This window comes from Cibotium barometz, chromosome 58 (assembly GCF_041138505.1).
Source record: "Cibotium barometz isolate CiBa-2024 chromosome 58, ASM4113850v1, whole genome shotgun sequence".
Taxonomy (NCBI): Eukaryota; Viridiplantae; Streptophyta; class Polypodiopsida; order Cyatheales; family Cibotiaceae; genus Cibotium; species Cibotium barometz.
In genome coordinates, this window is record NC_141103.1 from 14,002,047 (window position 1) to 14,027,075 (window position 25,029).

A 25,029-nucleotide genomic window follows, 5' to 3' on the forward strand; every position below is an offset into this window, starting at 1 on the left:
CCCATGAAGGCCCCACTTATACATTTATTATTAATGGATGTATCTGAATTGGGATTGAATGTTGGTATGCGCGAGAACGACAGACGAGTGTTACTTGTCCCAGCAGGTGAAGGAGAGAGAATATGCCAAGTCATCCATACTATGATCCAAGTTGGCATGGATCCACGTGGGTTCGAGTCCAGCTTCGTCGGATAGTCCTTCTAGGGCTCTTGGCATAGTCGCTACGACGTAAAAAAACCTCTCTTGCTAGGGGCCGGTCACTAACGAGTTTAAGTAATACCTCTACCATATGAAACGGGATATTAGTACGATTCGAACCGAGGGCTGTGTTGGTGGACGGGAGAGAGAGCCACAGCAAGGCAAAGGGGCCGTTCTTCTGCTGCAGTTTGAGAGCAAACGATGACATGAGCTTGGCGCTAGAAGGAGCAAGCAGGTTTGTGCTTTGCATTCTTTGGCATCATCAGTTCTATATGTTATAGCTTACATTGTAATGATTTCATGTATGTATGTATGTTTGTTTGTTTGTTTGTTGTCCGATTCTGTGATGTATTTAGTCTTTTCTTCTGTTTACTCTAGGCATGTATGTTGTTGTGGTTTTATGTATGTATGTATCCACTTTTAATATGCATTTAGACTGCATTTCTTCTGTTTTCTATGGACGTCTCTAGGTATGCATGCTGTGGTGGTTTTAGGTCAGGGTGCTTTCATGTCTGAAAGCATGTATGTTAACAGCAAATGGCCATTCCCTAGCCAAAAATGCAGAAATACCTTCCCCTTGAGCCACCATTTCTAATTCCGTCGATGGTTTCCTCGCAAGATCTCCCCCGGAACTGTTGATTTTTCCCAAAAATTTTTCTAAATTTTGTTTTTCTCCTCTATTTCCACTTTTTTGCATGATTTTACAATCTCACCTTTCAAGTATACTACGTAATGGCCAGTGAGGTGATAGCTCAAGTGGTAGAGATGTTTGACTAGGACCAAGAGGTCCTAGGTTCAAAGCCCCCCCACATGGTGCTTCTTGGGGGCATCGCCTACGGGCGGATTAAAAAGTGCCTACGGGCGGTGGAAAATGGTCACTTCGAGGTCTTGGGCCTAAGGCCAGACAGAAAAGTATTCTATGTAATGTTAAAGACTTGCCTTTTCCATTTCTCTGTTTCCATTTCCGTTCCATGCAACTATGATGTATGCATATATTTATTGTATTAGAAAACTACATTTGCTTTTGTTTGCAATGGAGATCCCTTGATATACTTGGTCTTCTAATTTTGGCTGTGCATATGTAGCCTGTAGGTTTTGTAATCTGAGACATGTTGGCAGGTGCTGGAACTTTGAGGCATCTGCCTCCTTCAATCTACTGTGTTGAGGATTGGTAAGTTGGTACTAAATAACCTCTTGCAAAGATATGTTGAGAAAATCTGGATCACCTTTTGCACATTTCTGTGTTCACCTTACTTTTCATTACGTGCTGACATGAATGCAGGCAAAGTCGTGGATGGATTCCATCAAGGTGTGCAACTTTGCAAGCTGCTCCTCTCCCCATGAGAAGTCACGAACTCAAGAACAGGTATTCAGGCTCTTTTGCCAAGATCTCTTTCGCATGCCTGAGCAGTGATCTCCATTAATTGTTGGTGCCCAGGCATGATATTAGCATAAGGGTACAAACAAATGTGCCAACAGCTGAAATACTATTGGCCCAGGACTGAAGCTTTATGAGAAGGCTTTGGTCCATAGGCTTGATTGAGTCCATCAGTCCAGGATGCTCCAGAGGTATTGGAGGTTGAGGAGAGAGCCTTGCTGTGAAAGTCCCACAGCTTGGTGGTGCTTGCTTTAGATTTTGAGCCCTCAAGGCTCATTTTCATGGATGGGAGGGTAGTCATGGTCCCAGATTTTTACATCTACTTTGCAAGAGTGCTCTAGAGCTGGTTGACTGGTCAACATTGGAATTGGAGAAACACCCAGAGAGCAACTGCACTACACTGAAGCCAAACAGGAGCAAATGCCCCAATCAACCTAGATGATGATCCTATTAAAGAGGAACATTTCTACCTAGTAGAAGCAAATTTGCACCGCAAACTTGTTGACCTGGAGGCTTAAGGACACGTGCACATGTGGGAGCTTACAGAGATGAGGATTATACTTTGATAAATGCTTTTGGCCCTTAGTTCTTGATGATGAATAGCACAATGTAGTGAAGATAATAGTGCAAAGAGAGAGAGAGAGAGAGAAGAAATACAATATCTTGGCTGTAAATATTTAATAGCCTGGACTGAATTGACTTGACTTAGACAGCTCCCTTGGCTACCTTTCAGCCTGAAGTCTGTCCCGTGATCTACACCTTTCCACCTTGCATTGGCCCTTCTCTTGGGATGTCTACAGCCCTGGACTTTCAGCATTTGTAGAGAATGAGATGATTTATGCCTCTTGCTGCCTCTTGCTTATATATGACCAATACATGCTGGTCGGTTTGCAACAGAGACTGTTGGCTTGTTTCCAATCTCCCACTACCTAAATATTCAGCAGTGAAGAGACACCTTTGGTTATAGGGCTAGCCGATAGGGCCTGAAGCTGGCCGATAGGGAGTGCGTGCCCTTAGGGGCTGGCCAACAAGGCTCTTATGGACTTTATGGGCCAGAGAATGGCCTAGGGGCTGCCCCAGTGTAGGGCAGCAAAGATAGCCCTTTTGCCCGTGCACTTCATGCAACCACTTGCATGTTGTGGTGCCCTTGTATCTGGCTGAAAGCGTAACAATGCGTGGTACACCTTTACATCATTGGGTGACACTTGAGTGCGGGACATGCACTACCTTCATGTGTGGGACATGCACACTTGACCATGACCATGTACGAGACTTGTACACTTGACCATGGACTCTAAAGTGGATCCCTGGCTTACTCGTCCTAGACTGGGGCTCAAAAGGAGCGAGTTACCACTCTAGGTCCTGCACCCGCCGGGCAGATATGGCCACATTGCATCCAAGTGCAGGATGCACATGACATCCCCTTTTGCTTAACTTGACGGAAGCTACATAGCCTCCAAATAGTCCGTCAATAATGCCGGATAATCTTCGAAGAAGTTCTTGTCAAGCCAAACTGCTTCATGCATCCCTTTGTCTTGTAACTTCGTGAGAATTTGACACTCTTTGTGGCCGGAATCATGCTTGAAGCGGTGCAAACATATCTATTCTGGAGCCATCACTTCAGCGTCATCGATGATATAAGGATTTGGTTCATCTTGGACATCGGTGGGAGGAGGTCTGACATTTTGCTTCAACCAAGCAACATGAAATACATTTATGCATGGTCCAACTAGAAGGTATCTTCAACCTCATGGACACCTCGTTGATCTTCTTCAGAATGGGAAAAGGTCCGAAACTCTAAAATGATAACTTTGGACATCGCTTGCCCACTTGTTTCACTTTTTGTTTCATAATCCTGAGTTAAACTCCAAGAATTTCACATCTCTTCTATCCTTATTGGCCTGCCGAGAATAGGCCTCTTGCACTTTGGCCAACCTGTCTTTCATAGACTCCAAAATCTCGTGGTAAGTCTCCGTCTCACGGGGTTAACATTGGGCACCGAAGAAGATGTCTTGGTTAGTAAAGATTAGAACGGTCTTCCAAACATTGCCTCATGTGGAGTCCTGCCAATAGCCGAAGAAAAAGAGTCACTGAGAACAACTTGAACCAAAGACAAAAATTGTCCCACTTACCTTGTTGATCATGGACATAGCACTTCAACTCGTTGAATTGTAAATCTCTATCTGGCCGTTTGTTTGTGGGTGGAATGCATTGGAAAAATTGAATTTAATATCAAAATTATCAAATAATGTCCTCCAAAAATGACTGGTAAACTTGGCATCACGATGTGATACAATGGTCCTAGGTATGTCACCTATTGGGTACCAATGTTGGATAAATAGTTTTGCAACATTTTCGAAAGTCACATTAGCCTTGCAAGGAATAAGCACAACGAAACGATCAATAATCATCAAACATTGTGTGTTACGCTTACCTGGACTAATCTAGATCTGGCTCTAATTTATCTGTCTAATTGGTTACTTTTTCGACGTGTAGGCGTAGCCCGCACACATGCGAAGACTAGACAATGAGGTCACCAACCCCCCCCCAATATTCAATTCCATGAGTTCCAAAAAGGTGTGTGGAGGGATGAGCGTTGGATTATATATCATCTCCAGAGGGTATACTGCATCATTTTCATGCTTGTATTGGCCATTTATGAGGCCCTGCATGTGCATATTTATTTAGGTTATTTTTCCTATTTTTTAATGCTTTTATAGCATTTCTATGCTATTGTGATGTTGACGGCCTGGTACAGCTAGCCGACCAGCTATCATGGGGAGTATATACCCCTTTCCCCCATTTTTATCTTTCTTTTGCATCTTGTTGAGGTCATTAGTAGCTGCTTTTGCTTCTTATCATTGTACAACACCTACGGGCTTCCCTCGTGCTCAGTTTTCAGCAATAAACATTAGTTTCCAGTATTTATAGGTCTTGTACCTGGCCCTACATCTGAGTTTTCCGTTTGCTTCACTTTCCTTCATGGTATCAGAGAGAAACGCTGATCTCTGAGCAAAAAAGAGGTGAGTTTTCTGTTTTGGAGCAGAGGCTTCCACAGTTTGCTGTGTTTTCTGCAGATTTCAGTGTGGAAGGTGTTGCGTTTTCTTCCGGGAGCAGAGGCTTCCTCAAGATTGCTGCGTTTTCTTCATCTGACGCTCGGGATTGTTGTATTTCTGAATTTTCAGCAAAGATTGCTGATTTTTTCTGCTGATTGGATTGTTGAAGCCCTCTTCTAGGTGCTGAGGACAAGGATCTACATCTTGGAGAGATCTTCCTTCTTCCTCTCCTTTCAGTTTCCCACCCTCCCTCGCTTTCTTCTTGCTGTGCACAGCTTGAGAGGAGGATTTGCTGTTAAAAAAATAAAATAAAATCAGCCTCTTTTGTGTGGGAGAATTAGGGTTAGAGTAATTCATGTGGGAGACATACACAGAGAGAACAAGGGAGAGAGAGAGAGTTGTGGGGATAAGTCAACTCATGATACGAGTGTGTGACTCCCCTATCACACATGTATATTGCACTAGTACACATAGTGTACTTAGTACATTAAAAGTACTAAGTGTACTATGTACTATAACTTATGGGCTTGTACACACTATAAGGGTGGGCATAGTGCCTTTACCCCAACAACCTCCCACTTAAAGGCAAAGTGCCCTTAAATGAAGGAAAAGAAAAATCAGCATGTACATGATAATATACAAGGCCATATCGAGGCTGAAACTGGCCTCATCCAATGCCCATCAAGTGTCTGCAATGAGCAAACCGCTCCGGAGGCAAACTCTTTGTCAACAGATCAGCCGGGTTGTCATCCGTATGAATCTTAACAAGCTGAATTTGCTTGTTCTCTATCACCTCTCCGATGAAGTGATACTTCAGATCCACATGCTTCGTCTTTGCATGAAAGACAGGGTTCTTTGCCAACTGGATGGCACTCTGACTGTCACAATGCAACAATGGAATATCCCCTGTATATCCCAAATCAACCACTAACCGAGATAGCCATAATGCCTCCTTGCAAGCCTCTGTGGCTGCAATATACTCGGCCTCTGTAGTAGATAAGGCAGTGCACTTCTGCATCCTGGATATCCATGACACAGCACCTCTTGTGAATGTAAACACATAACCGGTAGTAGACTTCCGGTTATCTGGATGACCGGCATAATCCGAATCCGTGTAACCATGCACTAATGCATCCTGTTTGCCAAAGCAAATGCACATATCCTGTGTGTCCTTCAGGTATCTCATGACACCTTTCACTGCTTCCCAATGCTTCTTGCCAGGGTTGGCCATGTATCTAGAAACCACTCCCACTGCAAATGCAATGTCCGGCCTAGTAGCAACCATGGCATACATGAGACTGCCACAAGCTGAAGCATACGGAATTTTGGCCATATCAGCCCTGCCACTATCTGACTGTGGGCTGTCCATAGCACTGAGTTTCACATATGGAGGCAAAGGAGTACTAGTCTTCTTCCCCCCGTCCATATTGAACCTCTGCAAAACTTTGCCAATGTATTCCTTCTGAGACAAATACAACACATGCTGATTTCTGTCCCGAAGTATCCGCATACCCAAAATGTGATTTGCATCACCTAAATCCTTCATATCAAAGGTTTGATGCAGCCTCTGCTTCAAGGTATCCATCTCTTTACGAGATTTCCCGGCAATCAACATATCATCAACATACAAGATGAGGATCAATAGACTGCCATCCAAAGCTTTCTTGGTGTATAAGCAGTGATCTATGTCACTTCTCCTGAATTTCTGGGATTTCATGAATGTATCAAATTTATGATACCATTCCCTTGGTGCCTGTTTGAGCCCATAAAGACTCTTTTTCAGCTTGCATACAAGCTTCTCCTTTCCACTCACTGCATAACCTTCTGGCTGCTGCATATATATCTCCTCATGGAGATCACCGTGAAGAAAAGCAGTCTTCACATCCATCTGAATCAAGTCCAGATCATCATGCGCAACCAAAGCTAACACATCTCTAAGTGTGGTCATTTTGACCACTGGAGAGAAGATCTCATCAAAGTCCACACCATATTCCTGCTTGAAGCCCTTAGCCACTAACCTGGCTTTGTATCTTGGCTTTGCATCAGGTGCAACTTTGAGCCTGTAAACCCACTTGCATGGCAAAACCTTCTTGCCTGCAGGCAAATGCACCAACTTCCATGTTCCATTTTTGTGCAGAGAATCCATCTCTGACTTCATGGCACGCTCCCAAAGAGCCTTGTCTGCCCTCTGTAAAGCCTCCTTATAACATGAGGGCTCCCCACAGTCAGTAAGCATCAAGTAGTCAACCCCTGGAACAAACCTGTCAGGGGCTCTAGAGGGTCTTGTGGACCTCCGTACCCAATGACCATCATTTGCAGGTTGCTGTCCAGCCTGCATATCACCCATTGGTGGCTCCTGTTCCATGCCATAAGGCTGAAATATCATGCCCGGTATCTCTTCTAACTGTGGTATATCCATAGGGATATCTTCTGCCATCTCTAGCTCTCCATTTGGACCATTTTCAGCACCATTTAAGGGCTGGTTTTCCTTCTGTAATGGCTGATTTACAGCCCTTGGTTGTTGTCCATGATGTCCATCATCATCAAAGATGACTCTGCTAGGCTCCTATTGCCTTGCAGGCTCCTTATACATGCATGTTTCATCAAAAATGACATCATTGCTGCGTATAATCTTTCTATTCACGGGATCCCAAAGTCTATACCCCATTTCACCTCTGTCACCATATCCTAGGAATATGCATTTGTGAGACTTAGGATCAAGTTTGGTGCGCATTTCCCTGCGTATGTGCACGTACGCAACGCAACCAAACACTCTCAAGTGCTTGTATGACGGAGGCTTCCCTGTCCATACTTCCTCTGGCACTTTCCCACCAAGCCTCGTGTTAGGTGACCTGTTTATAAGGTGAACGGCTGTCATAACAGCTTCAGCCCAAAAACCATGAGGTAACGCAGCATGTGACAACATAGAACGGACCTTCTCCTGAATGGTCCTGTTCATCCTCTCAGCTGTCCCGTTTTGTGGAGGATCATAAGGAGTAGAGAGCTCCCTCTTGATGCCTTAAGCATCACAAAAGTCCTGAAACTGTTTGGACATATACTCTCCACCATTGTCGGAACGCAAAGCCTTCAGTGTTTTGCCAGTTTGATTCTCAACATGAGCAACAAACTTCTGAAACACTGAGAATGTATCACTCTTCAAACGAAGAGGATAGACCCACACCTTGCGTGTGGCATCATCAATAAAAGACAAAGTATTTTGCCCCTCCCAAAGAAAGCTGAGGCATCTCACATACATCTGTATGCACAAGCTCTAACTGAGCATCTTTCTGTCCAAGAGCTTTCTTGTGGGGGCACTGTAGTTGCCTACCATATATACAATGCTCACAAAACTGAAAACTTGAAAACTTTAGAGAAGGCAAGTAACCCAAACGAGACAATTGCTCCATTCCTTTGACACTCATGTGTCCCAACCGGCTATGCCACATAGAGATTTCCGGCAGCTCGGTTGCATTTACATTAGCATGGTGACAAACACCTGCATGCATGAAATAAAGAGTGTCCACCTTAGAGCCTCTGGCAACAACCAGTGAGCCCTTACAAATCTTCCACTTTCCACGACCAAATGTGGTAACATAATCAGCATCATCAAGCTGTCCAGTAGAAAGCAGGTTCTTCTTGATCTCAGGCACATGCCTGACATCATGGAGCATAAGCTGTGAGCCATCTGAAAACACAAGCCTCACATCACCTCTGCCAAGAATCTTGCATGCATGGTTATCACCCAAATAAACCACTCCTTCATTGCCAGTAGTATACCTGACAAACAAGTCTCTGCAACCTGTGACATGAAAGGAGGCACCTGAATCAATGATCCATGAGTGCATACCATGACCACCTGGAAGAAGTGAATGGGCATCAAGTGAAGACGTAAATAGGACCTCATCCTCACCGCCACCTGCATGTGACACATTGATTTCTTCAATCTTGACTCCACTTTTGCCCTTTGGCTTTACATCTTTGGCTTCATCTTTCTCTTTGTCTTTGCCTTTTCCCTTTTCTTTTTGATCATTTTTCCATTTGTAGCATTGCTTTTTAATGTGTCCCTTCTTGCCATAATAATGGCATTCCAAATCCTTTTTGGAGCGAGACTTGCTCCTTCCCCGTTCTTGGCTTTTTTCCCTTTGCTGGGATCTCCCACGTGCATTCATTGCATTGGACTTTCCAACAGAGTTGTTTTTCCTGTTCATCTCTTCTTGAAGAAGAGCACCCTCAACATCTGCATATGACAGCATAGCATGCGAATTGCTAGTGGCTGTCCTGAATGTGTCCCAACTCTCTGGCAAAGTGCATAACAGAAAAGTGGCTTTGAACTTATCGTCCATTGCCAACTTTTGATTAATGACCTGGCTGACAATACCATTAAACTCATTTAGATGGGCTGTCATAGACGCCCCTTCCTTCATCTGAAGACCTATGAGTTTCTTCAACCAATACACTTTGCTTGAGGCACTTTGTTGGGCATACAAGTCCTGCAATCTCTGCCACATTCCCCAAGCTGTCTTCTCTTCACGAATGCTGAAAAGTAATGAGTCTGACACAGACAACATGATAGTAGATCTTGCCAGCTCATCCATATCTTCCCACTCTTCAGCAGTAAGAGAAGCGGGCATTACATCCCTTTCTTTGATAGGCTTGTGCTGCTTTTTCTGGAGCAACACATTATAGCACTGGGTTTGCCAAATATCATAATTATGCGAGCCTTCAAGCTTCTTGATGTGAAGCAATGAAGAGCTCTCACCTGTGGTTGCCATAGCAATATGCAACCTGTCAATGCCTGACTCCCTGCAAAATGTGCAAACACTGCACCAAAAGCACACAAAGTGCTCACAGTTGTTCTCCCAAGCTTTATCTCCCATTGCGGAAGCAAGAATGCAACTTTTCTCCCACTGTTTGTGATGAAATCACCAAAATCTGGTTGCTGCAGATTTTGGACAGCACCTTAAATGTGCTCTGTTGCCCTTCCAAAGTACTGTACAGCAGTACCAAGTGCTCACCAATGATGTACCAAACCTGTACCGGCACGTACAGCAGCTGAAATTGAACCTTTTCCTCACTCAAATCAGTGTACAGCCATGCCAAAACTTGCACAAAGCTGTGCCAAATCTGTACCAGCAGGTACAGAGGCAATAAATGCTCTCCTGGCTGTCCAAATGAGTGAAAATCAGACTTTTACAGTCTCGAACACTGCATACAACAGTCCCGAACAGAAATTGGGCAAAAGCCCCTTGACTGCAAGCTGATTTCTGAGGATTCAAGGCATAAATGTCTTGCCTGCTGCTTTGCCGAGCTCAACAAGCATAAAATCTTGAAAAGCCCCTTGATTTAAGATCAATTGCTGATCATACATGGTACATTGACGCACATGAAGGCATCCAGAGTGTTCACGATGCTTCCCCCTGGCCACATATACGTCCAATACATGAAAGCCCCTTGATTTACAGGCACATTGAGTGCTTGTAAGGCATCAACACATTATTCAAAGCATCAACTGCGAGTGCCTGCATGCAAATCAACTTAATCGGCACAAAAGCCCCTTGATTTGCACTGCAATTTGCTGCAATTTTGCCCGAATGTGCGATTTTTCACATCATACAGCATGTATGCCTGCTTAATTGCACAATTACATCAAAAGCCCCAAATTTCGACATCCAATTTCCTGCAAATTGATCCTGATTTTGACCAATTTCCTGCAAATTGATCCTGATTGTGACCAATGTCACCCAATTTTGCCAATTTTGCTCAGAAATTGAGCAATTCGGCACCTGTACCTGCTCAATTGATGATTGTACCTGCTGAATTGCAAGTCCCAAAAAAAATTGAAGCAAGATACCTTGTAATTTCTGATTTTTTGTTGCAGGAAAGGGGGGTGTGTTGAATTTGGTGCTGCTGCAGAAATCTGATGCTCTGTTGCAGAAGGGGGTGATTACACTGCTACAGCTTGTGGATCCATGCTCCAGGGTGTTGGCTCTTCTCTGCTGCTGCGTATTGGGCTGGAAGTCGTAGATTGCAGGACTTGATTGGCTGCGCACCAGGTTGCGTTGGAGTCAACTTGTAAGCGCACACACACGTCAACTTGAGTTGGGTGACGTGGAGCGAGGCGACATAGGCCGCCTGGTGACGATGAGGCGGGCTTTGGCGGACTGCACCAATGGGTGACGTGGAGCTGAGCGCCGCCCGCCAGCGCTACACGGCTCACCGAAACTAGCGACTATAGGGGCTCGCTACGGGTCCTCGCTCACGCCCAGCAGCCAGCCTACGCCCAACGCCTTGCGTGTGATTCAGCGCAGAAGTGGCTGCCCGCCACCTTCTCCTTCCGCCCACCTGCCTGCGCGACTGCTGCCTTGTGGTTCGCTTGAGTGCTTTGCTCACGCACTACAGCTACTCCTGCTGGATTCCCAAATGCAAAGACTGGCTGCCCGTAAAAGCCATCAATGCAAGAAACCCTATTCAAGCAGAGAAAACCCGAAAACCTGTGTGTGTGTATCACCGCAGAGATGAATAGCACCGCCTTCAATAAGTGCAGCTGGTTATGGCTCTGATACCAGTTGTGTGGGAGAATTAGGGTTAGAGTAATTCATGTGGGAGACATACACAGAGAGAACAAGGGAGAGAGAGAGAGAGAGTTGTGGGGATAAGTCAACTCATGATATGAGTGTGTGACTCCCCTATCACACATGTATATTGCACTAGTACACATAGTGCACTTAGTACATTAAAAGTACTAAGTGTACTATGTACTATAACTTATGGGCTTGTACACACTATAAGGGTGGGCATAGTGCCTTTACCCCAACATCTTTCTTAAGAGAAGGTTTCTTGTCAGAGGACATGGCTTCAGGAGATTTCTCTCCTCCTGCTCCTTCTACAGTTTCTTCTCCAGTGCCTAGATCTCCCACCCACCCTCTCTTCTAGTCTTTCTTGAGGAGGTTTGGATTCTTGGTGGTGATGGTTTCTAGAAACCCTTCCCTTACTTCTACCAACTATCAGATTTGGTCATACTGGATTTAGTTAACTTTGGAGGCTTCTTGTCTTTGGGCTGTTGTTGCTTCTCCTCAGTCATTGGATCCTGTTTATCGGGGAGTTTATGATGCTTCTGCCAGGATGGTTATCATCCTATCTTTGTCACCTTCCATACAGGTGGAATTTTTATCTGCTTCTTATGATGCCTTTCAGCTGTGGCTTGAACTTAAAAAGTGGTATTCGAACTAAGGCATTGCCACACAACATCAGGAGACTAGGGCCAAAGTGGCCCCTTTGTCAGTTTTAGATACTCTTTCTTGTTAGAAGTCATCTCCTGTCTAGATTTATACACCAGGGCCTTTGTTGTGGGTGTGCCCGCCCTTATTAGGTGTTTTATCATTTTTCCTCACTCCCCGCATTTTTCCCTTATTTTTTTCCATTTTTCTGTGGCTTGGGAGGCAGCCCATTTGCTGGCCGACTGTTGAACTGGTCCACGACTCCATGCCAGAGCTGGCCGACTGCTGATGATCTGGCCGACTGGATGTGATGCTGGTCGTGGAGTTCTCAGGGCCAGTCGGCTGCCTACAGCAGGCCGACTGCTGATGTGGGGGCATATAAATAGGCCCCCAGCCCCATACCACTGATTGTATCATACCGGGATCTTCTTGTGTATATCAGAGCAGAGTTACACGCCTACATCTCTCTCTCTTGTGCTGTTTTTATTCTGCATGCGTTTTGCTCTTGTGTTCCCAGATCTGGTCATCATCTCCGCTGCGTATTCTGACATGGTATCAGAGCCCTAGGCTCTAGATAGGTCTTGGGATTTGTGTGAGCAAGAGGGGGACTGTTTTGTGGTTGATTGGTGGACTGTTTTCAACTGTTCGGGAAGAGGAGAAGCAAGAGGAAGGCGGGCTGATTTGCTGGACAGCCACTTGTAGGTTTTAGTTCTTCTTTGTTCCCACCCACCCACCCTTTTCAGAGTACATCCCCGCTATGGCAGATCTGTTTGAGATGGCCGAGAGACATGTGAAGATCCCGACACTCCCCACGTTCCCGGTGGACCGTCAGTTGGACGGGAGCAACTACGGCATATGGAAGGTGATGATGGAATCTGTTCTGGAGTCTTACGACCTCGCTGATTTCGTCGTTGTTGGTGTTCCACGGCCGGAAGTAGAGGAAGGGGAGTTACCGTCAACCCGAAAGGACCGAGAGGCCAAGACACAGATGTGGGATCGTTTCAACGCCAGGGTCCGTTCGTTTATTTTCCTCAATTGCACACCACAGGTAATCAATTATGTAAAGCATATGACGCTGTCCAGAGGTATATGGCAGCATTTGGCCTCACTTTACAACAGGGTATCGCCCATGAAGAGGAGTTCCTTAGAAGTACAGATGCGGGTTATGAGCCCTCCAAAGTCGTCGACGATGCGGGAGCATATTAACAAGCTGCAGGCTCTTCAGCAGGAAGTTCTTCAGGCTGGCAAGGAGATATCGTCAGAGGACATGGCCATCACGTTGCTGTCACATTTGCCCTCTTCGTACTCAGCATTTTACTCCTCTTTGATTACCAGTGGCAGGCTCAGCACCATCACGTGGGAGGAGCTTGTGTCCATGGTCCTGGACCAGGAGGAACGATTCACGAACCCTCCTCAGGGTGGAGGTTCGGAGGCCTTAACTGGCCAACGGTCGAAAGGCCGTAACTCGGGCAAAGGGAAGGCTTCATCGGAGAAGTCTTCTGAGAAGAAGTCCGACGCTGACCGCGAGAAACTGAAGGCAGAGAGGACCTGTAATGATTGTGGCGAGAAAGGCCACTACTGGAGGCAGTGTCCCAAGCGGAAGACCGAGAAGGGTGAAGATTCCTCAGCAGCAATCATGAAGACTCCGGCTTTTGTGCACCTGGAGGTGATGGACACCGATGTTTCATTTTCTTCAGGCAGGGAGGAGATTGGAGGACTCTCCGCAATGGATACTCGGGAGTGGATTCTCGATAGTGGTGCTTCCAGGCACATGACTCCTTCCCGTTCCGGTTTACAGGATCTCTGCTGGTGTTCTGGTCACATTCTTACTGGGGATACGTCCACTATCCCAGTTCACAGTGAGGGCAGGATGGAGATAGTTCCCAATGGCAGAGGGGGGAAGCATTCCTCCCAGGTGTTGTATGTTTCGGCACTTGGTTTTCATCTGTTGTCAGTGCATCAGGTTTGCAAGACTGGCGTACGGGTGGAGTTTGATGAGCATTTTGTTGCTCTCTGGGACAAAGCAACAGGCCAGGTGGTTTGGGAAGGCGGAGTGGAGAATGGAGTTTACAAGCTTTCAGCACTCTCTCTCCCAGGTCCTCAGGATTGTGATGAGTGGCGGTCTAGTAATGGCCACGTAAGTGTGGACCAGATGGTGGATAGCTTGCCAGTAGATGGCAGCAGTTGGCAGGAACTTTCCAGTACTGATGTTGGTAGTTCTTGTGTTCGTAAGTCAGAGGAAACTGAACAGGTCACTTATGCTCTGATGTCTCGTAGTATTCGGGACAAAGAACCTCTAGTAGATAAGGATGTTCTTTCCACGGGGATCTTTCGGAAAGCCAGGCAGGTGGCAGGTGCTTACTTGCAGTAGGAGGTGGTTTCTCCAGGCTTTGTGGTTCCGGATTCAGAGGGGGTGGTTGACAGGTTTCATCAGGTTTCCAGGACTTGTTTGTGCACCGTAACAGGTGTTGATCCTTGTGAGTAGTGTGATGTCTCTGTGACTCAGAAGCTGTATGGTTCATTGATCTGGTTGATGGACACCAGATTGGACGGGAGCTTCCTGATGAGGCAATTGAGCTCATGGTTGCGGATGTCTCTTTGGGAGGCAGGATTGCGTTTCCTGTGGTTTCTGCGGCATGTGAAGGATCATGGACTCTTGTACACAGGAGGGGGATTGTTGGATGGAGTCCGACTCCACGGTTGGAGTGACTCGGTTTGGGGAGGAGATCCGGACACGAGGAGGTCTACTTCAGGCCCAGGAGCAAGTTTTTGGAGCAGTGAAAGACAGTCATCTTTTGCCTTGTCGCGGACCGAGGCAGAGTACCGGGCTGCTTGTGATGCTGCTTGTGAGGTGGTGAGGATGCAGAGGTTGCATTGCAGGTTTGGGCTTCCACTGGAGGAACCCATGGTCATTCAGAGGCACTTTGTTCGTGAACAGATTGTTGCTGATGACATCTTGCCAGAGTTCTGTTCGACAGAGGACAGTACAGTGGACCTCTTCACGAAGTCGCTCTCTCAGGATTTGCTCAGGCGGCACCCCAGCTCCCTGTGGTTGGTTACACAGCCAGGAGCTGAGAGGGGGTGTTAGAAGTCATCTCCTATCTAGATTTATACACCAGGGCCTTTGTTGTGGGTGTGCCCGCCCTTATCAGGTGTTTTATCATTTTTCCTCACTCCCCGCATTTTTCCCTTATTTTTTCCCATTTTTCTGTGGCTTGGGAGGCAGCCCATTTGCTGGCCGACTGCTGAACTGGTCCACGACTCCATGCCAGAGCTGGCCGACTGCTGATGATCTGGCCGACTGGATGTGATGCTGGTCGTGGAGTTCTTAGGGCCAGTTGGCTGCCTACAGCAGGCCGACTGCTGATGTGGGGGCATATAAATAGGCCCCCAGCCCCATACCACTGATTGTATCATACCGGGATCTTCTTGTGTATATCAGAGCAGAGTTACACGCCTACATCTCTCTCTCTCTTGTGCTGTTTTTATTCTGCATGCGTTTTGCTCTTGTGTTCCCAGATCTGGTCATCATTTCCGCTGCGTATTCTGACATTTCTCCCTCTCCATAGGACACAATCCTAGTGACCACAGCAATGACTTCTTGAGTAGAGGATAGGGTCACCTCGGATGAGGTTGAGGATCATCCATTGATTTCTTCCTCCGTTAACACTGCAAATGATCATGCCTACCCTCTCCATGGTGTTGATGATATTTCTTTGGGTTCCCCTCCTATGCTACAAGATATGCTTTTAGAGGAGGATTCCGCTTCTTATGTTCTAGATGAGGCATCTTCAGAGGATTCTATGGAATTCTCATTGGTGGTTACTTCCACTTTTTAGAGTCTATTTTGGTTAAGACTTCAAACCTGGTGGATTCAGTTATCCCTGATGACCTCTTGTGCCAAAGGCTACTTTCTCCAGAGGAGGATTCATTGTCTGAAGATCATCTTTCTTCTATTGTTGGTGAATCTTTACCCCAAAGAGTATGTTCATCTAGCGTACCTTTGGTGGATTTTGGAGTTTCTACCTTTGTGGGTTCTGTGGTGACTTCTCTATTGGTGGTTGTTGTTAGCCCTTCTCCAGGCATTTTGGTGTCACCGACTCCTACTTCACTAGTACCTACAGTTGTTTCTTCTTCTTCTTCTTCAGAGGAGTCTACTACGGTACCGGTACTTGTTGCAGATACAGAGGAGGTACCATTTTCCTTGGAGCTATCAGTGGTTCCCTTTCTTGAGAACAACTTCTGGATTGATCCCGGTGTTGCTTCTACATCACACCTGCTTTGGACGTGTCCATTACTGCAACTTGTACCTCTTCCTTCCGGTTTGAGAGGAGGTGGTGTTCATCTTCGTCCAGTGTTAGTCGATCCTTTTCAGCCTTATATGCTTTATAGGACATTGATCAACCAAAGGATCCCCCGGACCGAACTTCGGCTACTTTTGGAGTTCTTACTTCAGCATGCTGGTATTGGACCAACCCTTTGGTGCTGAAGAGGAGGTGTTGGACTATATATCATCTCCAGAGGGTCTATTGCATCATTTTCATGCTTGTACTGGCCATTTATGAGGCCCTGCATGTGCATATTTATTTAGGTATTTTTTCCTATTTTTTAATGCTTTTATAGCATTTTTATGCTATTGTGATGTTGTCGGCCTCCTACAACTGGCCGACCAGCTATGATGGTGGGGAGTATATAAGGGCTGTCCCCCTTTCCCCCATTTTATCTCACTCTTTTGCATCTTGTTGAGGTCATTAGCAGCTGCTTCTGCTTCTTATCATTGTACAGCACCTACGTGCATCCCTCGTGCTCAGTTTTCAGCAATAAACATCAGTTTCCAGCATTTACAGGTCTTGTACCTGGGCCTACATCTGTGTTTTCTATTTGCTTCACTTTCTTTCAATGAGGGGGCCAAGGGTACACCATACCCTTTATACTAAGCTTATCAACCTTAGCTTATTGCATGTTGGATCAGGACACATGGCAGATAGAGAAGGACGTCACCGCCAACACCCCCCTGATGTCTGACGCAGCTCCCTACACAGATTACGCCAGAAGCTGCAGGTTTATGATGACTTGGCTCAGAGGTCGACAGCAAGCTCAGGCTCAGAGGCTTCAAAGGCTTGGCCATGGCTGCAGTGACTTGGCTCAAAGGTCATGGCCGGGCTTAGGCTGGCTCAATGGCTTGACCATGGCCTACAGCCCTGCAGTTTGTATACAAGGTGGGAGCTTCATCAACAAGAGAGCAAGGCATAGTGTAGCTCTGATGCCATGTTGGAAGCGTAGGCATAGCACGCACACATGCGAAGACCACACCACGCGCCCCCCCCCCAAAAAAAATAAAATAAAAAATAAATAAAATCCTTGATCCCATGACTTCCACAAAGGTGTGTGGAGGGATGAGGGGGCCAAGGGTACACCATACCCTTTATAGTAAGGTTATCAACCTTAGCTAATTGCATGTGTGATCAGGACACGTGGCAGCCAGAGAAGGACGTCACCGCCAACATTTCTTTCCCTCTGTTGGAGTTTGATTATATCCAAGGCTTCCTTTGCACTCTACGAGTCACCCTCTGGGTGATGGACGTAGAACGATGCCGCCTCAGTCTTTGTGCTGCAGTGAGTCTCCCAAGATATCTGAAGACAGGTCCTGTGCAGTGCTAGTCTGGCTCTGACATGGTTGTTCTGACAGCAATTGTAGTCAGTTCCACTACTCGGCCAGAGTGTAGCCATAATAATCTCTCTGTGTGTCTGCGAATCTCAAGGGCTGTGTGTGACACATCTCTAGTCATCATACTCGATGACCCTGTGCAAGGGACTACATCAGTCTGGCAAGTGTAATCAGTTCCACCACTTGGCCAAAGTGTAGACACAATAATCTGTGTGCCTGCAAATCTCATATAAGGAAGGCTGTGCGTGACACATCTCTAGTCGTCATACTCTATAACCTGTTCAAGGGGCCAAATGATTATATGAATTCCATTGAAGCACACTTGAATCTCACAGTATACTGGACAATTATGCGGGGAACAGTCTCCTGTCTCCACCTCCGGTGTGTCACATACTTTGCATTTCCGGAGCTCCCTGGAATGCTGGGGACTTACTCAACGGGAGGGAAGATATAGTCGGTGCAATTGATGGAGTACTCCTGTTGCTATTGTTATTTTTACCCTTCTTCGCCAGCCATTGGCCTTAGACCAGCAGCAACGATGAATGCCCCTTCCTCTTCCTTGGAAGCGCGTGGGCTTCTTGAGAGGTGTATCTTTGCATAGATGCCTTAGGAAACTACTTCTGCTAAGTAATTTTGTTTGTTTTGTTTTATTTTGTTTTTATTTTTATTTATTTATTTGTTTATTTTTTTTTTTTGGGGGGGGGGGGGTTTGTTTGTTACCTATTATGGATTCTGTTGTGCCCTTCTGATCCTGCAGTATTCCAGTGGAGGACATCAAGAAACTGAGGTTGATCACTGCAATTAAGACACCCTACTTACCAGATGGACGATTCGATCTGGAGGCCTATGACAAGCTGGTACACCTTCAGATAGAGAATGGCACGGAAGGCGTAATAGTTGGAGGGACGACAGGGGAGGGGCAACTGATGAGCTGGGATGAACATATTATGCTTATTGGTCACACTGTCAACTGTTTTGGGGGGGACATAAAAGTGATTGGTAATACCGGAAGTAATTCAACCAGGGAAGCAATGCATGCCACAGAGCAGGGGTTCGCGGTGGGGATGCATGCCGCTCTTCATATCAATCCATACTATGGTAAAACTTCCCACGAGGGCTTGACCGTACACTTTCAGAGTGTTCTCTCTATGGGTCCTAGTGTGATCTATAATGTCCCTACAAGAACAGGCCAAGACATTCCTCCTAGTGTGATTGAGAAGCTTATGGATAATGGAAATTTTGCTGGTGTAAAGGAATGTGTTGGTAATGATCGCGTTAAGGGTTACAGCCAGCAAGGTATAGCTGTTTGGAGTGGAAATGATGATCAATGCCATGATGCAAGATGGGATTTCGGGGCCAGAGGAGTCATTTCTGTGGCTAGCAACCTTATTCCGGGGTTGATGCACAACCTTATCATCAAAGCGAGAGATACAAGGTTGAATGAGAAGCTTTTACCTTTAATGAATTGGCTGTTTATGGAACCCAATCCAATTGGTCTTAATACAGCTCTTGCACAGCTGGGTGTGATCCGACCGGTTTTCCGACTGCCTTATGTTCCATTAAACATTGAAAGAAGGCGGCAGTTCGTGCAAATAGTTGCAGAAATAGGCCGGGAGCACTTCATTGGTAATAGAGAGGTGCAAATTTTGAAAGACCATGATTTTCTTGTTCTAGGGCGCTACTGATATGTGAGTTCTGAATGGAGCTTGGAGTCTTGACTATGATGGTTTTTTGGTTTGTAATGTAACATCTTATAGCACTTGATATAATTGTTCAGGATTAATCTCTCATTTCCTTTGCTGCTTGTTCTTAACAATAAAACTTTGGGTGCTATGCATAGCAGTTAGTCTATGCTGGGGATGATGGGAGTTTACGAAGTAGGGTGTATGCACTTAAAATGGGTTTGTTGTCATCCTACAGAGGGTTCCAACCCTGGAATCTCTTGAAAAAGAGAAGGGCCAGGGATAGACGACCTTGCAGGGTGACTTGTTGTTAATAATACTATTTCTAGCTCAATGAGAACATGGAATGCTGATGTGGATGGTAGTAATTGGTGATGTGCATGACAATTCTAGTGAAGTGGGTAGGCACCTTTGTGTGGCGGTGGTGATTTGGCATGGTATTGCTAGTGTTAGGACAAGTGCAGAATTCTAGAACACTAGCTGCAAGCATGGTGCCAGTGGCTTTGGTATGCTTAGCTGGCAATTAACAGTCGTGACCACCTACCATTCGATATAATTTTGTGGTCTAAAGTGGTTTAATTGTTAGAGAAGTGATGATATTTAATGCAAAGTCCTCTCTTTCGTATGTCATATTTAGGTGTAGGGGTACAAACTCACGCACCCTGATGGGCATGGTGATGACTGAGGAAAGGACTGAACCCCTACACCTAAATATGACATAAAACAAGAAATGTGCATGAGTGTTTTCCCACATTAAAAGTAAATGCACGCATGTCATTGCATCTAATCCTGCACACCACAAGTTTAGCAATAGAGAAAAGGAGAGCTGCATGTGAAAGATGCACAACCAAATGTACAACTGGCTAACCATGTAAAAAGGTAATTGCTGTTATACATTCATATAGGCAGAAACTTATCTCCATAAGGTGACAAAGAGGTGCTGTGCCTTGTGCAAGGTTTTTTTCATTGTAGTCAGATAAGGTTTGATTGGAATGTCTTCGGGACAAAGGAGGCACCCAGTCGTACAACAAGCTTCTTTTTCATAAGACCAGGTATCTCTTTTTGAGTATCTAGTTCGACTTGGGAAGTTGATACGAGTTCATGTAATGTGTTTGGAGCTCGTATTACACATTACACTTTTCAAAGTGGAGGACTGTTTGAAGTTTCCTACAGAAGTGCATACTAGAAAAAGTGATTGGATCTTTTTGCTTTGGTGACAACATCATTGTAGGTTAACTAGAGCATGTGTAATAGGTGCGCTACACGTCCCCTCGCTCCGCCCGTTCTTTTGCACACGTTCTCCTTCGGAGAGCCTGCCTTCTATTTGCCTTGCATCCAACACCTTGCTTCTCCCCATTCTCCCATTTCACACGTGTCTCATTTCCCTCTTTTGCTTGCTTTCCTCCTTTTTTGAATCCCTTTTTCCTTGCCCATCCATTTTTTGTCATCCCACCTGTCCTCCCCACATACTCTAGGCCTCTCAAGGATCAACCCTATCTAGTTTTGAATTTATAACGGCCAGATCAATGAGAAATCAACTCATCACACAACACTCCTTGGGAATGGAACTTCTAGTAGAGTCACACACAAACATGTAATTGGGTTCATGGGATTACACGAGAGCCTGTCCACCTCTTAACCAGGTCTTAGCATAGGGAGTACAATTCACTCTAGAGGCCACTTCGATGCTCTTGCACAACCATGCCGGCACATGTGCTCTTCTCAAGGACCTCGAAAGATGGCCCCATGGAGGTACCATGTGGGTGACACTCACATGGTAGGGCATCACCACATGGAACTCAATTATGTCACATGCAAGGATCCTAATGCATCACATCACATATAGGCCCACGTGGCCCGCAATCCCTTCTTGACGATTGCATCAATCATGCTTTCACAATTAATGTAAAACAGCTCTTTTGAATAGTCCTTTTGAATTATCCTTGGCATCACATAAATCAAGGCAAAAATCATATATATGTCATCAAGATTAGAACGTTCTTTCTCATTCATAGCCAAGGTCTTTCTTGTCAAATTCTCCTCCATCTACCCAGTATCTTGGTGGGTTAATTTTAGGTCTAGACCCTAAATCCGAAGTTTAGTCATCACGAGTACTTTTATTTGATAAAGAAAAATGAATATAAAATTATATTGAAAGAACCAACCTGATCTTTCTAATCTTATTACACAAGATCCCATCAATATGAGGAGAGCATAAAAAACTATTCTTTAAGGATAGTCATACTCTTGGGGAGAAGGAGAAGCACTAATAGGCATCTACTTACCAAGAAAGATTGCATGCAAGATAGCTTGGAATATTAATCAATGCTTAAGGATCATTCTCTCTCAAGAACAAACACACACTCTAGCAATAATTCCACATCTCATAAATCTCTTCCTATACTTGAGGAAAGGATTCCGAACACTTGACAATTCCCCCATCTATCAATATGATAGATCTTGGATTGTCGCTTGTAGGGTCCAAAATCCTATACTATCCTTGAACATTGCTTATTAATCCTTGAGACTACCACTACACTTAAGAATAATCATGGAGTCAATCCCCTTATTCGTATGCTTTCAAATCATCTTAAGAACCTACTAAAAGAATATAAAGCGACATTATATATTAAGGGTTACATGTTCCCGCTGTTTATTTATCATTGTATGACACTTTTTTCCTAATTGCTATGGGGTCACTTAACCATAAAGTTTCAAAAATGGATTCTTTTATGAGGAGAATAACTAACTATCAAACCTCCTGCTCACATCTTTAAATCGGCTTACAAGCATCGCTTTATGGAGGAAAATCATACTTTGGAAGATGAGAGAGAACCTTAATCCAATCTCAAAGATTAAGAGTCCTCTTTTTCACATACATATTGCTATTAATATACAAGATTCTCTAAAAGAAAGGAGACTTAACTATGCTATCTTCTAAGGACAATGCAAGTTATCCTTCTAATCAACACCTTGTAATCAATAGGTAAGCTAGGTCATCACACCAATGCAAGTTATCCTTTTAATCATCACATTTATGAACCAATATCATCACACCAATGCAAGTTATCCTTTTAATCAGCACCTTGTAAGGTAAGCCATGTCATCACACCAATGCAAGTTATCCTTTTAATCAGCACCTTGTAAGGTAAGCCATGTCATCACACCTATGAACCAATATCATCACACTAATGACTCACAACACACTACATCCAACAATTAAGCCACATCATCACACGAATGGCTCTCAACAAATTGTAGCCAATAGGTAAACCATGTTATCACAACATTGACTCTCAACTCATTGCAAGAAATAGATTAGCCATGTTACCACACCAATGGCTTTCAACACATTGTATCGAATAGGTATGCCATGTTGCCACACCAATGGCTCCAATAGTTTACCTATTGTAAACAGGTAAGCCATGTTATCATAAACCATGTTATCACACCATTGAATCTCAACTCATTGCAACCAATAGATAAGCCATGTTACCACACCAATGGCTCTCAACACATTGCATTCAATAAGTAAGCTATGTTATCACACTAATGGCTCTCAACACATTGCATACTCAATAAGTATGCCATGTTATCACACTAATGAATCTCTTTGGGCAACTCCATCCTTATGAGACCCCTCATGGTTGAGCTTTTGCTTCTTGAGAGGGAGGGCTCTAACCTCATTAATCGATAAGAAAACAAGATGAGTTGTATGCTTTTTATAAAATGAAATAAAATCCTCTTCTTAAGTGTATGAATGTAAATCAACATGTCAATGGAAAGAGTATGCCAAACCAAACTTGGTCAATGGCCTCATGAGCTGTCCACACAATACAAGGCAATTACCCAAAATATCTAAGCTTACATCAATCCGAGCATTCAAGAATTACATTAATACAAATATCTATGCTTATCTTAATCCAAGTATTCAAGCTTACATTAATCTAAATGTATAATCTTATCTTAATCCAAGCATTCACGCTTGCATAATGTTTAATCCAAATTTATAAGCTTATCTTAATCTAATCATTCAATTGTATATTAATCTAATCATTCAATTGTATATTAATCTTAAATATGTAAGCTTATCTTTATCCAAGCATTCAAGCTTACATTAATCCAAATGTCTAAAGCTTGAACCTTAATCCAAGCATTCAAGCTTACATTAATCTAAAATTTTAAGGTTATCTTAATCCAAGCATTCAAGCTTACATTAATCCAAATGCCTCTGCTTATCTTAAACCAAGTATACAAGCTTAACCATTTACCCAAGAGGGTTAAGATCAAATTACCACAATAAAAATGAGCAACCTTGCTTTACAAAAATGTAAGTCAAGCTTTTGTTAAGCTTATGAATCTCACATGAGAGCTGTAATCCCACACTAATTAAGCTTTTGTTAAGCTTATGAATCTCACATGAGAGCTCTAATCCCACACTAATTAAGCTTAATAACAAGAACCCATCTATGATAACACTATGCTAAGTTGAATGAAGACATGGGAGAAGGTCTCCATGAAAGCTTACTAAAGCAAGACATGATTAGTATTGATCAAAAGTGATTATGAGTTAGTTATAATTAGGGCTTATAATTGTCTTATATACCTATGCCCCATGTTCACAGTCACTTATGCCTTGGCCTCCACATTGGACCATGTCCATGTCCCTTTATTGGCCCATTTTCCTTTACAAGTCCTTTGTCTATGATCCCATTTGGCCAATTAATGATTTAGCCTTAGCACTCTCTTACAAACCATCCTCACCCATAGGTTTCGTCCTCGAAACCTTGTAACATTTTGCCAAGTTCCACACGGGTTGGATTTCCATATAGAAGTGCTCGGGCACACCATATCCGCAAAGCATATGAGTGAGTGACATGTCAAGTCAACATGTGAGATAATTCTCATGTGATTCATGGATACATATAGTAGATCTACATCACTTGCTAGAACCTTCTCTCTCACACACCTCAATGTGCTTCGTTCTAGCATGGTATACTGGGTTATTGGCCAATTTTATGCTACTCATGTTGTCACAATAAATGATAACTGACCTATCCATGGATGCTTGACCATATACACCCATTTACATCCAATTGCCTTCTTTTCCTTAGGCAAAGGCACTAACTCCCATGTTGCATTTGCATCCAATGCTGCCATCTCCTCATTCATGGCATCTTCCCATTTTTTATTTCCAAGTGCCTACTCAAAACGAGTGGGCTCCAACACCTGTATTTCTTTAACCATGTAAGCATAATGATGGGCTATATATCCATCATATCTCAACCTGTCAGCATGGTACCTAACCTTCGTAGACTCTGCGTACACGTGGATCACTGCTGCCAGGTGTCCTCAAAATAGCTTTGGTTCTCGTTACACTAGGAGTAACCACCATAGACGGAATACCAAGCTCCTCATTAAGGCTATGCTTAGAGCCACTAGAGTCACCATCCACATATGAGGGACCTGTTGACAAATCAGGCACAAAGGTTGATCTTCCTTTTCTTGCCCTTTGCATGATACATGTGTACCTACATTTGTCCTCAATCTGCATGACCATGGACTAACACTATATCTCCACTACTAGAGGACTCTCTAGGTCCACTAAGCGCCTATTTTACTGCTCTACATGTGGTGCAATATCAATACTTTTAACATCTGCATCTTCTGTTGCCTTCATTTTTCTGGTGTATATCAGCTACTTATCTCATCAAAGACAACATCTCTGCTTACTCGCATCTCACGAGTGGTATGGTTATAACATCTATAACCTTTCTTCTCCAAAGCATAACCAATGAAGACACATTACTCTGCCTTTGGATTTACCTTT

The 25,029-nt window shown here is 44.4% G+C and overlaps 1 protein-coding gene across 3 annotated transcripts; it reads left to right on the plus strand.

Moving 5' to 3' along the window:
- Positions 1-274: 274 nt before the first annotated feature.
- Positions 275-19,276, plus strand: LOC147605928 (4-hydroxy-tetrahydrodipicolinate synthase, chloroplastic-like). Of its 3 annotated transcripts, none has more exons than XM_086792541.1 (4): positions 275-433; positions 1,291-1,369; positions 1,481-1,564; positions 18,275-19,276. In XM_086792541.1, the coding sequence occupies exons 2-4, from the start codon at positions 1,308-1,310 to the stop codon at positions 19,200-19,202; spliced, it is 1,074 nt and encodes a 357-aa protein (XP_086648667.1). In that variant the 5' UTR covers positions 275-433; positions 1,291-1,307; the 3' UTR covers positions 19,203-19,276. The 3 variants fall into 3 exon arrangements, with proteins under 3 accessions (XP_086648667.1, XP_086648664.1, XP_086648665.1); XM_086792538.1 differs by having other exon boundaries at positions 276-433; positions 1,284-1,369; XM_086792539.1 differs by lacking the exon at positions 275-433 and adding an exon at positions 1,073-1,119 and having other exon boundaries at positions 1,284-1,369.
- The last annotated feature ends 5,753 nt before the right edge of the window (positions 19,277-25,029 follow it).

What these genes read in the sequence shown, in the direction of transcription:
- LOC147605928 (XM_086792541.1), top strand. Translation starts at nt 1,308, where the DNA reads ATGTTGGCAGGTGCTGGAACTTTGAGGCATCTGCCTCCTTCAATCTAC. An exon ending in ATCTACTGTGTTGAGGATTG is followed by an intron (nt 1,370 to 1,480) that starts GTAAGTTGGTAC and finishes ACATGAATGCAG; the next exon opens with GCAAAGTCGTGGATGGATTC. An exon ending in AGTCACGAACTCAAGAACAG is followed by an intron (nt 1,565 to 18,274) that starts GTATTCAGGCTC and finishes CTGATCCTGCAG; the next exon opens with TATTCCAGTGGAGGACATCA.